The sequence below is a fragment of the Rhinatrema bivittatum genome, chromosome 3, assembly GCF_901001135.1.
Source record: "Rhinatrema bivittatum chromosome 3, aRhiBiv1.1, whole genome shotgun sequence".
In the NCBI taxonomy this organism is placed as follows: domain Eukaryota; kingdom Metazoa; phylum Chordata; class Amphibia; order Gymnophiona; family Rhinatrematidae; genus Rhinatrema; species Rhinatrema bivittatum.
Genome location: NC_042617.1, coordinates 357,975,157 through 357,990,294, shown reverse-complemented (window position 1 = coordinate 357,990,294; position 15,138 = coordinate 357,975,157). Strand labels below are relative to the sequence as shown.

Genomic DNA, 15,138 nt, shown 5'->3' with positions numbered 1-15,138 from the left:
GTCACTGTTCCTCTGTCTTTGGCAGATGGTAGAGGTGCTGAATCCTGCAGCTTTACAAGTGTTATGAGACCGATTGCTCCTAGGAGGTTTTGCCTTTGGCGCATTGGCTGGTGGAGGGGCAGGTGTGTCGGTGGCCTCCCTTCTAGCTTGGTTCTGGTCCTGGGAAGGGATTGAAAGCTAATGGTACTGGGCTTCCTCCTTCCCTCTTCTCTCAGTGAAGAGCCTGATTCCTCCTCCTCCTCCTCCCTTGCCCTGGGGAGTCTGAGACCTGTCCCTGCCTGGAGAATCTGAGACTGAGCAGATGTTACCATTCTTCACAGGTAAGTATCCCTTCACTTATTAAAGTTATATTTTAAAAAAAAAAGGAGAGGGGGAGAAGGGTGAATCGGGTGCGCCGCAGACTGCTGTGAAGGACGGGGCTGCACAGCCTGAATAAGTTCCACGTCCTCAGCGGGGGTAAGTATTGGAGAACGGTGCAGGCTATTTTCTCTGGCAGGACTCGGCTAATGGCGGTGACTGCAGGGCACAGGAAGCGCTGCCTTGCGAGTTTGTGTGTGTGGGGGGGGGAGGGGCAGCGTGGTAGTGCAACTGTAGCTGGTATGTGTCAAGAGTGTGTGTGGCCACGAGGTCGGCACGACGTGAGGCGGCCGAGGCTGCAAGTCTGTTTGAAGTCAGCGGAAGTGGCCCAGGGGGGCCGATGTGTCGGCAACATCCGGGAAGGAATCAGATTCCACCGGGGCGGGGTGGGTGGAGATCCTGCAGAAACAGTAAGAGGCAGCAATTTTAAAAATGAAGGCAGGCTACGCACTGCCCAGACAGGAGTGCAGTGAGCCTCAGATTTTGCGAGGGGATGCAAACCTTTGCCCTGAATTTTGTCCTTTGATGCATGAAATGTTTTTCCTAAATTGGGAGAAGCCTCTAGGTGGGGTCTCTTTTCCTGGTTTAATCTCAAGGAAAAAGGTGGCAGTGAGGCCCAGATTGCATCGAGAGGAGGAGCAAGATTCAGAGGCTGAATCCTTGGGTGATCTTACCTAAGGGACAAAGTGACTGAGAAGGGGGATCCCATAGAAGAGGGAGAAATTCCTGCTGCAGAAGGGGATGATCCCCGCGTGGTCAAATTATTCTGGAGGGATGAGCTTCCCACATTGCTGGCCCAAGCTTTGAGAGAGTTGGGGCGATCAAGGATGCCCCCTGAAGAGCTGGGGTGGAAAAGGAGGACAATAACAAAAGAGACCACATCTCACCAATCTTAAAAAGCCTACATTGGCTGCCCGTCAATTTCAGAATACGCTTCAAAGTGCTCTCAACAATACACAAAGCACTACATAACCTGACACCACTTGAGCTCAAAATCCCTTTCCAACTCCACACATCTACTAGTCCAGTGAGACAAGCCTACAGAAACAACCTCCAGACTCCACCAATGAAATCAACGTTAAGCAAAAGAGCATTCTCCACAGCTGGTCCCAAACTCTGGAATAGTCTCCCGCCAGAACTCAAATCAGTGCAATGCCCCATTATTTTCAAAAAAAAACTTAAGACTTGGCTCTTCCATCAAGCTTTTCCATAACATCAGCCTGCTGAATAATATCTGCCAAGGACCCCTCTAGGTTATTTTCAAGCATCCTACAAGAGAGCTATATAAGAACTTCAGTTTATTTTCAACAACCTACAAGAGAACTACTCAAGAACTATACAAGTTCAGCTCCAGAACTTCTCTGAACCCCCAAAGAATACCCCCCAAAAAAAAAATACCACAATGAATACCAAAAGAATTCTTCTAACCAACTTCAACTCCTTGGCAGTCCAAAACCCAATACCCGCCCTCCTGACAGTCCCACGCCATTGATTAGTGCCTTTACCCACTTTTAGGCTTTGTATATAGTACTTTTATGTTATCAACCCATATATTTATTTCCAAGTTATTTTTTTCCTGTTCCTTGTAAGACATTTACTTGTCACTGTTGTTATTGTTCAAAATGTAAACCGAATTGATCAGTAATTCTGTTACTGGAAAGTCGGTATAGAAAAGATCTAAATAAATAAATAAATAAATAAATAAATATATTAGAGGACCTCCACCGAACAGTGAGGCTTTAGTGAAGGCTGAATGGGGGATGTGCCTGAGGCAGGCCGTGCCAAAATTATACCCATTGCTGCCCAGGACTTCGATATTCGAAGGTGGATACTTTTCTTTTCAGCAATGATAATGAAAATGACATTTCCGGTGGAAGGCAGCACAGCCTTGAAGGATGCCTTAGATAAGAAAATAGAAGGGGTCCTGAAACAGTCCTCTGAGGTGGCTGCTCTTGTCCTGCAAGCTGCAGTTTGCAGTAGTTTCATGGCTCGAGCTTGTTTGCATTGGGCACGACAGATTCCTGTGGGAGATTGCTCTGTTACCGTCTCTCTCAGAGATGTGGAAAGGCTAGAATGAGGGATAGCATGTGTGGCTGATGTGCTAGCAAAGGGCAATGCAGTGGTTCACTTTCTGAGAGCGGAAGATGACCTGAGAAGGTATTTCATTTATTTTGTAGTTTCAAAGAAAGGGGGTACTTTCAGGCCTGTTCTGGACCTCAAGCAAGTAAATGAAGCCTTAAAGGTCCTGCAATATTATGGTGTTGTTAAAAGGAGCGTAGCTAACTTTCAGAAGCATATTGTAACATTCCGATTCATCCGTCTCATCAAAAATATCTCGGGTTTGCCGTGATGGAGGAACATTATCAGTTTCAGGCACTCCAAGTTAATGGTGGCAGCGGCAGCAGCGGCCTTGCACAAAGCGAGTGTAGTGGTACATCTATACTTGGACAACTGGTTGATTTGGGTGAAGTCAGAGGAAGAGGCCAAATTGTTAACAGAGTGGTCAAGTTGTTACAAGATATTGGATAGATGATAAACTTTTCAAAGAACAGGTTGGAACCATCTCAGGTCATAGAGTATTTAGAAATGCACTTTGATGCTTGCAGAGCCAGAATGTTTCTCACTTTGGAAAAACTCATGTCTCAAATACGGAATCTGATGAGTAGAAGTCACCCAGAATCTGGGATTACCTGCAGGTGCTGGGTTCTGTAGCTGTGATATTGGACCTACCTCCTTGGATGAGAACTCATATACAGCTGTAGCAGATGTTTCCCCTAACATGTTGGAGTGCAGAGTCTCAGAATATTGACGTATGGTTGTACTTGATGCCAGAAGATAGGGCCAATCTTCAGTGATGGCTATTGGCTCGCAATCTGAACAAAGGAAGTTCTGGATTGGGTGGTAATAACGATGGATGCCAATCTATATGGATGAGGCTTTTATTGTCAGGGTAAGTAGATTCCGGTCTCTGGAATCGAACAGAGGCATCATAGTTCATCAGTCGTCTTGAGACGAGAGCAGTAATAGCATTACAAAGGTTTAGTCCTCTGATAGAAGGCAAGTTTGTGAGAATTACCTCTGTTGATTGCACTGTATATTTGAATGTTTTAACTGTTTTATATCTTAATATTGTGTTTGATTGTTGTTCTTCTGCTGATGTATTTTAATGCCTTGAGATTTTTGTACACCTTTATGATGTAATTACGAATGACGGTTTATAAAATCTTTTAAATAAATAAACAATGCAACAGCAGTAGCGTATGTAAATTGTCAAGGAAGCACAAAGAGCTGTCTGGTGGCAATGCAGAGAAGCATCTTAAGCACTATCAGCCTCTCATACAGCAGGTGTGAAAAACATTCAAGCAAATATTTGAGTCCTCTCACCCTGGATCTGGGAGAATGGGAACTTAAGGATGTGGCCTTCAAGTGGATAGCTTGTCATTGGGGAAAGCCAGATTGAGATCTCATGGCCACACAAAAGAAATCCAAGGTAATTAACTTCTTCATTCGGAAAAGAGAATCGATGTCAGCAGGAGAAGACGTATTGTCGCATCCATGGCCAATTCAAGAACTTCTTTATGCATTCAGAGGATAGAGAGACATCAGGGAACAAATTAGTCTGGTAGCTCCAGATTGACCCAGGCATCCATGATATGCTGATCTCATCAGGCTGAGGTTGGCAGCTACTTTCAAGTTGAATCATGTTCAGGTTCTGCTGCATCAAGGGCTGATTGTGTCAGAGGATCCGGCTTCCTTCTGTCTTGCAGCCTGTCTATTGAAAGGAGAAGATTGATGAAAAAAGGCTATTTGAAGATATAGTAGCTACTCTATTATAGGCAAGAAAGAAATTAACTTCTCTGGTGTACATTCGGGTCTGGAAGGTGTTTTGACAGTTGGTGTGCAAAGGTGGGGATTTCTCCCTTTAAGGTTTTGATTCCTGGTAAGTACAGGGTGGTTTACAAAGAGGATTGGCCTTAAATTCCCTGAAAGTACAGTTGGCAGCTTTAGCATGCTATGAGGGAAGGTGCAAGACTTGTCTGTAACAGCTGATCTGGATGTTTCTCATTTTTAAAAGGGGCTACACATCTTCATCTGCCACTACATTAGGACATTCATTCATGGGACCTTAATTTGGTCCTCTGGGCCTTATGTGAGGCTTTGAAGGCAGGATTGTCCAGCTCACTCCCAGAATGATTGTAGCTTGGGTATGTCCCAGGCGTACTGGACTGGTCTGATGAGATGATAAGGAAGGAAAAATTAGGTTTCTTACCTGCTAATTTTCTTTCCTAGAGTCTTAGCGATCAGTCCAGAATCCAACCCATTGCTAGCCGAAAACCTGCCGTTAAAGTTGTTCTTCCAGATAGTTTTACCTTGAATGTATATATAGGGCCTAGTTAGATGAAAAGTCCAAGTTGATTCTCCCCTGCTCGTGGGGGGGTGAGTTTTAATATGTTTGTTGCTTTGATACAAATATAAGTGCTGCAGGCTTCGCTGTTCCCTATCAGGGGTGACCTCCACGAATCGGAATCTTCTCTGTCTCCATCAGCTGGCGGGGGTGGGGGCTAAACCCAGGCATACTGGACTGGTTTTGGTAAGACTGCAGGAAAGAAAATTAGCAGGTGAGAAACCTAATTTTTCCACTTATCTCAGCGGAGTTAGTTCTGCAGTAGCTGAAATTAGTGCAATTTATTTTTTTTTTTGAGTACAATAGACAAGTTGTAAGTGAAGGGGACACGTTCTTTTGACAGCAGGTGTTTTACTTGGTGGCATGTTACTGGATGGATGCTTTAAAAGGCCGCTTTTCTGTGTGTCAGCCAGGGCTTTAAATGTTAACATTGTGGGTAGATTATAACCAGCTTAGATAAAGAAAATTGTTTGCGAAAGCCTTCAAGATGTGTGTGCCTGCGTTTTCCTCATTTTTCTGGGAGCAGCCAAGTTGGCAGGAGCGTTGCAGAGCTCCAATGCTCGTGCATCTGATTAGTTAATGACCCTTCGCGGGTTGCCCTTTGTAGGATAGTTGCCTGTTTGGATCAGACAGGTGCCATGGAGGAGGAGGGGGGGGTGCTGTTTGTGCATTGGCTGCTCCCAGGAGAGTTTGACCTGGGGTGTCTTGTGCATATTTGGAATACTGTAGTGCCCGGGGAGGGGGGGGGGGGGGGGCAATAATTCAGTTTAAAGTCACTCTACCTCAAAGCACCTCTATTATGGAGTCCACATGCATGCTGCCAAGTGCTGTCCATAGGCAGAATTTGGAAGCATACAATGATTTTGAAATATTAAACTTGAAATTATGTCAGGATCCTGTTTGGAAGAAGAGTGTACACAAATCCATACTAAACTTATTTTTGTTACGGTAAACACCGGGAATTTTATTATAAACCATGGATTCCATGCCTTTCTAGAACAGCCTTTTAAGAGAAGGGTGCACCTGTGGTAATTTTTCATCTCACCATATTTACATGTTTGACATTCTGATTTAATTTGAAGACTTTATACATCAGTATTTTATTAAGTGCTGTGTAATGTTTTTTTCTTTTTTTTTTTGGACTCACTGACATTTATCGAACACTAACAAAAGTTATTTGCTTACAAATTGTATTAATGTTTGATGCGTCATCTGGCTGTTTTTGAGCTGAAGGGAATCTAGGTGGTGGACCGGAGCGCCCTCGGCTGGTTTAGTTGGGTATAGCATCCGTCCACAAGGACGACTTCTAGCTGCCCGCGCTGCCAGAGGGTGAACATTTTGCTCTTAATTAACCTGATGAAAGTCGAAGCTCACGCAGGGCTTTTCAGGGCTGTCCTGCAGGGGAGACCCCCCCTCCAGGTGGGGAAGCAGCCCTTCCATGACCAGTTACCCACAGGCTCCATGTCACCTGGTTTTAGTGCTTCCCCTCGGTTTTCTTAAAAAAAAAACCAAAAAAAACCCCGAACCCAATTCCTGAGCTGCGCCCATGTCGGATTGTGGAGGGAGTCGTGCTCTGTGGCCCCCCTGGCCAAGGATTGATACTTTGGTAGCTGGAAGGAAGAGGGAGGTTTACGAATGTGGGGAAAAACCCTGGAAAGTTATGCATGAAGGTTCACCATAGTGATAACTGAGCTGAAATCCCAAATAAGACAGGACAAACTTCTGGGCAAAAAAAAAAAAAAAAAATAGTAAAAAAAAGTGTCTAAGTAAAAGCAAAAAGGCATAGGAACGTGAAGCTCCTCTTCAGATAGAATGGTTTTCTTCGTACACATACACTACTCCCAAGTTGATAAGTAAGCAAGTTAAATGTTGAACTATCACATTTTGGTACCTTCTGGAGGACGCAGGGGCACAGGTCAGTTGGCCAAAAATCCTGGACTGGCTGAGGCTGTCACGCTGATACAGGGCTAGTGGACGCCCGACTCGTATTCCGTGCCATGGACAAGCCGAAGCGGGAGATGGTTTAGAAGACAGGAGCAGCCTGCCAAAGAGGAGGGATAACAGTTCCTGAGGATGATGTCGACTCTCTTTGACATTAGACATCGGAGGAAGCTTACAGGTAGCTGCTGCGTGAGAAGGAAGAGCTTTGGAGGGAAAGCTGATATCCTGGACCACGAGGTCCCCCTGCCAAGACGGATGCTCCGCACACGCACGCGCACACACACACACACACACACATGCATGCACACGCATGCACACGCAGCCATGCAATAGTGGTTCTGGGTGGTGGCGTGAAGGGTCAGAGCTAGTGAGAGGAGAGCCCAGAGATCGCAATCAGAGGAGTTTTGTCAGCCAGAAGTGTCTCGTTTTCCCACCGTTGGACTGCTGCCACGCCTGGACGGCTGGCACGTGCTTCACGGCGGGACAGGCATCATAAATATGCTGTTCTATCAGCATTTATATCCCATGCATTTATGCTGTGGTAGTAAAACTGATGCCCAATCATTGGTTTTTCTCTTTCTGAAAAGTAACTAAACCTGAAAAGCATTGAAATGCAAGCATTCTCTATTCAAACTGCAGCTCAGAGCAGCCGGGCGGCTGTTCTTCAGAATGTAGACGTGCTGGGCGCAGCCGCTGTCGTCCCTAGATCCGAGGTTAGCAGATGGTGCCTTTTGATCAGGCTTAATGCAAAGACTTGGGATAAATGTTCCCTATGTGATTAAAAAAAAAAAAAAATCCTGCAGGCAGGAACTCAAACTACATAGACTTGAAAGTATTCATACAACAGGTTCCAGCTGCTACTGCACATTAAAATAAGGGGAGGGGGGGGAGGGGCCTTCTAACCCCCTTGAGAACTTCAGAAAACAAAGCAATACCAATTCTGATACCTACCTACAACAACAGAAGCCTCCCACGGTCCCAAGAGTCCCGAGTCAGCCCCTCGGGTGCCCGTCTCAGGCAGGCGGTATGGATGCAAGTGGTGAACACTTGACCATACTAAATCAGTGTGCATCTCAGGCCAGTCCTAGAATACCCAACTAGCCAGTCTGGTGGTTCAGGATATCCACAGTGAATACGCATGAGCAAGATTAGCCATGCAGCGAGCCTCTCCTGAACACCAGCCTGGGCAGGAGGAGCTCCAGGACTGGCCTGAGAGAGACTGCGCTGAACCAGTACAGACGGAGCATCCACGCCGACATCCAGGCATCCACGAGAGATGCCAGCAGGAGCAACGCCGGTTTCCTCAGTGGCTGGTTTGCATGAATCATGAAGAAAGGAGAAACCACGTCATGTGACTTCGTGTGGACAACGTCAAAGAATCTAAGTGATAAAACAGATGAAATCGGCAGACGGAGATAGCACCTGTGTCTGAAAGGCTGCCTCATGTGGGCTGGGGGAGGGGCTGTTTCACTGCCCCTTTTAAGCAGAGTGGATCTCTCTGATTGCTGGTTCTGTAGGAGGTTTTTTGGGTGGACATTGAGTCATTCAGTTCATAACTGATGGATCATTTATCTCAGACTTTGTGGGTTATTTCTCCTTTTATCCTCTGGCATCCTTCTCGCCCAGGGGGAGGGAGTGGGGCAGGGTTCATATGATTGCGGTTCAGCCCCCCTCTGCATCTCTGGAATCGTGGTTCTGGCTTTTCTTGCAGAAATAGGTACTAGAAGGGGGGCAAAACCAGGGTTGGCTCGGTCTGTCCCTGATGGCCCCGAGTGAGCCATGTGGCAACCCAAACCAACGAACAGGAAGCAAGAAGGAGACATCCATTGGGTTGTTGGCTCGTACAGGGAGCCAGAGCCTTGGAGGCAGGGAAAGTAAAATCACATCAGATGATGATCAATGTAAAAAGAAAGCCTAATCTCCCGTTTGACCTCTGCAGGCTGGAGACACGTCCCTCCATGTCGCAGCGGCACTAAACCATAGGAAGGTGGTCAAACTGTTACTGGAAGCAGGGGCTGATGGGACCATCGTTAACAGTGTAAGTCAAGCACCTGTACCGTTTTTTACTACATTTTGCATTCACAGAGATTGTTATAATGATACTTTGGGTGGGATACACGTTTCCCTTGATTTTAGTTAGTTTATTAATTAGAAGTGACTTTCTTTCGATATGGTGGTTTGATCATTCTCTTTTGAGAAGGAACCAGGGCTGGGATCTGGTGCCTTGAGCCTTCATTTCCAAATACCTGGAGATTTTTCATTATTTTACATTCCCTATCAACCTAATGTAGCCACTAGGTGTCGCCATTGCACAGTGACCTTGACCAGTACGTCGAGCTCTTCTCAGAGCTGGCCTTTGGGTAGGGCAAGCTGGGTGGTCCCTGGGGCACCATGAGATGGGGGGTGCTTTGGGATCTGCCAGTATGGGACTGGTCTGCTAGAAACTGGGCAGCAGCAATGACTATAGACAGCCAGTATAAGATGAGAATTGAGGAGGCTAAGCCTCCTCCAAGGTCGGTAGGCCATGTCTGGCTCCATGCCCCACTTGCTGTGCCCAGCTCGCAGGAAGAGTGGCACTTAATAGCACATTCGCTTCCTCTACCATGCTGGGCCAGTCTCACACTATGAGCAGTGAGATTATGGGATCTCGCAGCTCAAACCATGAAACTGGCCTTGAACAACAGAGAAAAGCAATGTGCTATTAAGTACTACTTTTGTCAGCCACACATGGCCCAAAAAAGATCTGGAGATAAAGCTGCAGGGGTGGGGAGAGATTGACAGTGTTGGGGGCACAGCAGGAGACCTATGTCATATGGGGTAGTGGGGGCAGGCAGAGGGAGACTATACATGAGGTGGTGAGTTGAGAGATACTGTGCACAGGGTGTTGGGGGGAGCAGGGAGATGTACATCGGGATGGTAGTGGAGGGACTGGGAAACTGTAAATGGGGGTGGGTGGCAGGGAGAGGGAAGGATGACTTGATATGAGAGCATGAAGTGGGAGAGAGGGTCCAGGATAGAAGGATGGGCCTCAGGATGAGGGGAAGGGAGAGAGGACTGGGACTGGTGGAATAGATAGAGAGAGAGGACCTGAGATAGGAGAAGAAAGGGACTGGAGCCAGGAGAGAGAATGAGCGACAGGGAAGTTGCTGATAGGATGAGAGGCAGAAGAATATAGATGAAGGCTGGGGATGGGGTGAGTTCAGAGGATGGAAATGGGAGACTAGAGAGAATGAATGAAAGACAGAGGGGGAAATGGGAGACTAGGGAAGGAATGAGAACTAAAGGGAAGGGGAAGGAGGACTAGGAAGGGGGTGAGATTGGGAGATAGAATGCTGGTAGGTAGGTGAGAGATGAAAATGGAGATTGAGAGGACTGTGAAGGTCATTAAGGTAAGAGATAGAGAGGCAGGATGGGAAGAGGTCAGGGAGGTGGAAAAAAAATCACGTGGAGGAATGATTGGAGAGACTCAGCTTGAGGATGGTAGGGGTGAGGGAGTCAGAAAGGAGGCAGCAGTTGTGGGGTAAGAACAACAGAGCTAGGTATCTGGAGAATGGGGAGGGGAGATGAAGAGCTGAGAGGAGGCAATGGGAGGGAGTTAATGCGGTGAAAAGCTGGGGCAGCGAGAAATAGAGAGGGAGGAGAGAGAAGGGAGGATGAACAGAGGCAGAGAAATGAGATGAAGGAAAAGATCAGAGTCAGAGAAGAAATATCTGGAGGGAGAGGAAGGAGGGGGCTGGGAATGTCTGATGAGACTGTCTGGAGGGAGGGGAAGTGGGGGATGGTTGGAGAGAATGCCTGGTGGGAAGGGGGGTAGAGGAGGGAGGGGAGATAGAATGTCTGGAGGAACGAGAGATTGCCTGGGAGGAGGGGAAGAAGAGGAAGAGAATGCCTGGAGGAAGGGAGAAGGGTGGAAGAAAATATAGAGGAGGAGGGCGTCGTTGACAGTTTTCACCCAGGACTGAATGTTATCTACTTTGAAGTGCCTGAAAAGTGGAACATAAATAAATAGAATAGAACAGAATTTGCCCAAGAGCCAGCCCTGAGCCTTGTGCTGCCCTTTAGCTGGTGCTGGGAAACCTTTTTTTTTTTTTTTTTTTTTAAATTAGACTTTTATTTTTTAAACGTTTGGAAAGGAGTACTCCTGCTATTCTGAACGTGACCTTTTTCATTTGCACATGCATGGGCCGTTTACAGGCGTACAATTCTGCAGCCAGGAAATTACATGCATACAATTCTTATAACCCATGGAGTTTTGCAATGATATTGTCCTGGCTGCAGAACTTTGTGTGTGTTTATTTCTCGCAGCCAGAAACTTTTCACGCGTAAACAGTCTGCGCACGTGAAAAAGGGCACCATCATTAGGCACCGCTGGCATTTCTACAGTCCAGTACTGAAAAGAATGCCTAAAAATTGATTTTCCAAGTTACAGGAAGTACCGCAATATGAACTGCACAAGAAAGTCCATGCTGGGGGATGCTGTGGAGGTAGCGCTCAAAGCCCCCTGAAGGTGGAGGAGGGAGTCCCCAGCCATTGCACAATAGGACACCTACTGGCTGGTCGTGGGGTGCACATATAACAGATGTGGGCCAAGGATTGTCTCTGAGGGAGGAGGAGGAAGATTAATAATAGGGGAAGAGCCTTGGGTAGTTATGAATGAAGATTTGTGGCACCATAGTCTCAGCTGCTGTGGTTTCAAATTGAGTTGGAAGCCCAAAAAACCCAGAAGGAAATTGGTGGGCCAAAAATTAATTAATAAAAAGTGGCCATGCAAAAGCCAAAAAAGTAGTAAAGACAAAAATATATTAGACCATGAAGTGTCTATTTAAATTGAACAGTTTTCTTCATACACATACTTATGGACTTTGGAGCAGTGTAATTAATAAATGTTGAACTATCAATTTTTTGTGCCAGCTAAGGCTACAGAAGGGTTACTGTTTCTTATTTCTGTCTTGCATTTTAGGCAGGGCACACGCCTCTGGAGACAGCTAGACAGCACGATAGTGCTGAAGTGGCTCTTCTACTCACCAAAGCCCCACAGGTATGACTGGAAAGGTCTTACTCGATATTACCCCCAGAATCCTCATGATGTAACTATTGTGCAGCTACTGGCACACTCAGTAAGAAGCAGCACGTTACAAAGAGGCGTCACCGGGCCACGACTTGAATCTTGTGGGAAACCTTCTGAGTTAAGAGAGATGGATGCTGGCCGGATGGTGCTGTGCTCCCTCCTCGTGGACAACCAGGGCTTTCGATGATCTGGCTTGCTGTGGTTCGGAGTGGATAAGGCAAGGGGGCGGGGATTGTCCGGCGCTCTGGGCAGTATTGCATGCAGTGAATTCCAGCATGGCTTTGATTTGTTAACTTTACGAACAATTCATTAGGTACCTCCAAGAATCTCCAAGATTTAATGTTGGTCCCCCACCCTTTATGCTATTTTTTTTTTTTTAATGCCAACACATATATTTTTTTACAACTCAGAGCAAGCCTCCATCCCTAATCCCCACTACATCAAGCATTTTTTAAGCCCTTTCCTCCAGCTTCTCAGTAATAAAGCTCAGTGAAAGTCAAGCGATGTTGCAGGAGAAGTTGCTCGCCATGTGTTCACTGGATTTCCTAGGAAATCTCTGGAAGCCACTACATCTTGTTTTTACAGCTAAATTCACAAGCTGCTTAAAAGACAGAAACAGAGAGTAGGGTTAAATGGTCAGTTTTCACAGTGGAAAAAGGTAATCAGTGGAGTGCCTCAGGGATCTCTACTTGGACCAGTGCTTTTCAATATATTTATAAATGATCTGGAAAGGGGTACAGTGAGTGAGGTGATCAAATTTGAAGATGATACAAAATTATTCAGAGTAGTTAAAGCACAAGCAGATTGTGATAAATTGCAGGAGGACCTTGTGAGACTGGAAGAGCAGGTGAAATTTAATGGGAACAAGTGCAAAGTGATGCATATAGGGAAAAATAACCCTTGCTGTATTTACATAATGTTAGGTTCTGTTTTAGGAGTTACCACCCAGGAAAGAGATCTAGGCATCATAGTGGATAACACATTGAAATCGTCGGCTTAGTGTGGTGCAGCAGTCAAAAAAGCAAACAGAGTGTAAGGAATTATTAGGAAGGGAATGGTTAATAAAACAGAGGATGTCATAATGCCTCTGTATCGCTCCATGGTGAGACCGCACCTTGAATACTGTGTGCAGTTCTGGTCACCGCATCTCAAAAAGGATATAGCTGCACTGGAGAAAGTGCAGAGAAGGGCAACCAAAATGATAAGGGGCAAGGAACAGCTGCCCTATGAGGAAAGGCTAAGGAAGTTAGGGCTGTTCAGTTTGGAGAAGAGACGACTGAGGGGGGGATATGATAGAAGTCTACAAAATCATGAAAGGATTTGAACAAGTTAATGTAAATTGGTTATTTACTCTCTCTGAAGGACTAGGGGGCACTCCATGAAGTTAGCAAGTAGCTCATTTAAAACAAATCAAAGAAAATTCTTTTTCACTCTGCGCATGGTTATGCTCTGGAATTCGTTGCCAGAGGATGTGGTTACAGCAGTTAGTGTAACTGGGTTTAGAAAAAGTTTGGATAAGTTCCTAGAGGTAAAATCCATAAACTGCAGTTATGGTAATTAATAAGCAATGGTAGCTTGAGATTTATTTAATGTTTGGGTACTTGCCAGGTTCTTATGGCCTGGATTGGCCACTGTTGGAAACAGGATACTGGGCTTGATGGACCCTTGGTCTGACCCAGTATTGGCATATCTTATGTTCTTATGTTCTCTTCAATCCATGCTATGGAGTCACTGTAGCTCTCCGGGATTCTCACATTGACTTTTTTTCCTGTGATTTGATAATAGTTCCCCCCCCCCTTCCCCCCCATTAAATTGGTCACTTTTACGTCCGTGCACGTGTTCTCATATGTAACGCAAAAACATCCTCCTTGTGCGTGCTCGTGTCTTCCTTTCTGTTTTATCTGTTAGAGCCATAGGTTGCTGACAGAACTCCCTGGGTTCGTGCTGAAAGTTAAATACTGTAACAGCACAGATCTGCCCAGATTTCCCATTAGCCCCGGCGGAGTACCGCACATTTTCCACCTGCCCACTGCTTTTCGCAGCGAGTCTCTGGAAGGTTTTTCACAAAGAGGGCAAAATGATCCCACCCAATCAAACTTTCCAGCCACAAATCTGCCTGCCGATCAGAAACTCTACAAGCTTTACTGTAAACCAAACTCACAGGAACATTGCACAAATCTCTCGGACACTCACTGCGGTGATAGTAATGGGGACAAATAAAAAAAAAAAAAATTAGCCGGGGAGAAAGTAGAAAAAAATGTTGCTGTCTCACCCTGGTGTGTCCATTGGTGTCCTCCCCCTATGAATCACGGCGCCTCTGTTTTGTTTTCTGAAAGAGAAGCAAGGTAACTTTGCAGTTCTTCAGGTTCCTCACAATGTTTTGCTCTTATTATTTTCCTCACTGGGGGACATCTTTCTTTCCTTATTTTTTTTTTTTTAGCGGGGCTCGCGTTGCCCGAAATGTCTTCCTTGTCTGTGCTGTGACTTCATTTTCATCTGCGAGAATCCAAATTGTCTTTCCTTTCCGTGATACGGGTGCCTGTATCTTTTTCATGGGGGAGGAGAGGGAGCGCCCCAGTGGTTTCTAGCTCGGTCAGAACCAGGTCTGGGGGTCGGTGCCGTGAGCCTTCGTTTGCAACTACTGGGGATTTTTTTTCCCCCCTCCCCAACTCACTTTGGTGCGGTCATTGCACTGACAGTCCTCTGCCGTGGACTACAGTCGTGTCTTAAATTTGGTCACTAGATATCGCTGTTACGTGATGACTATATGACTGCTCCCCCCCCCCCACACACACACACACCCCCACCCCCAGAAGCTGTGACCACTGTCTCTGCAGTGTCCCCAGCCCTGGCTGACCTAAGGATCAAACCTACATGGAGTAACAGTTACTGCCCTTAGCAACTCGCTGGGCAGACTCAAAGAACCATTTGAGTTTTTATCTGCCATCATCAGTTATGTTATTACGTTACCTGGTGCTCTGCATGGCGAGCGTGCCACGCTGCTAGTGAGCCACCGGGCTGGTACTCATACCTTACCATTTTCAGGATTTTGCAATAGCTGGGGATATCTCAAGATGGACATCACCATTGGCCTCGGGTATTATTTGTGGCTGCTGTTATAGGCAGGCGCGCTATGCACGTATTCATTTTCAAAGTCTTCGTAAGCTGAATTTCCAGTAGCTTTGACAGTAATGTCGCCATAAATTTTGCTGAATCATCAGCTTCTGCTCCCGCTGGAATCTCTCAAAATACTGCTGCGTTTACCCTGCCGTCGTGGGAATCAGTACAGTTTAACGTGGGGGGATGGTGGCAGCTCACTTAGGGGGATCATTTTGAAAAGGATTTACATGCTTAAACTGGGTTTCAC

General features: G+C 46.2%; 1 protein-coding gene across 1 annotated transcript in view; it reads left to right on the top strand.

Moving 5' to 3' along the window:
- The window catches only part of ANKRD6 (ankyrin repeat domain 6), a 249,225-nt gene that overhangs the window by 163,242 nt on the left and 70,845 nt on the right, over window positions 1–15,138 (top strand). The window contains exons 8-9 of the mRNA XM_029595416.1: window positions 8,643–8,741; window positions 11,664–11,741. Coding sequence (XP_029451276.1) covers window positions 8,643–8,741; window positions 11,664–11,741 — 177 coding nt within the window. The remainder of the gene's footprint in view (window positions 1–8,642; window positions 8,742–11,663; window positions 11,742–15,138) is intronic.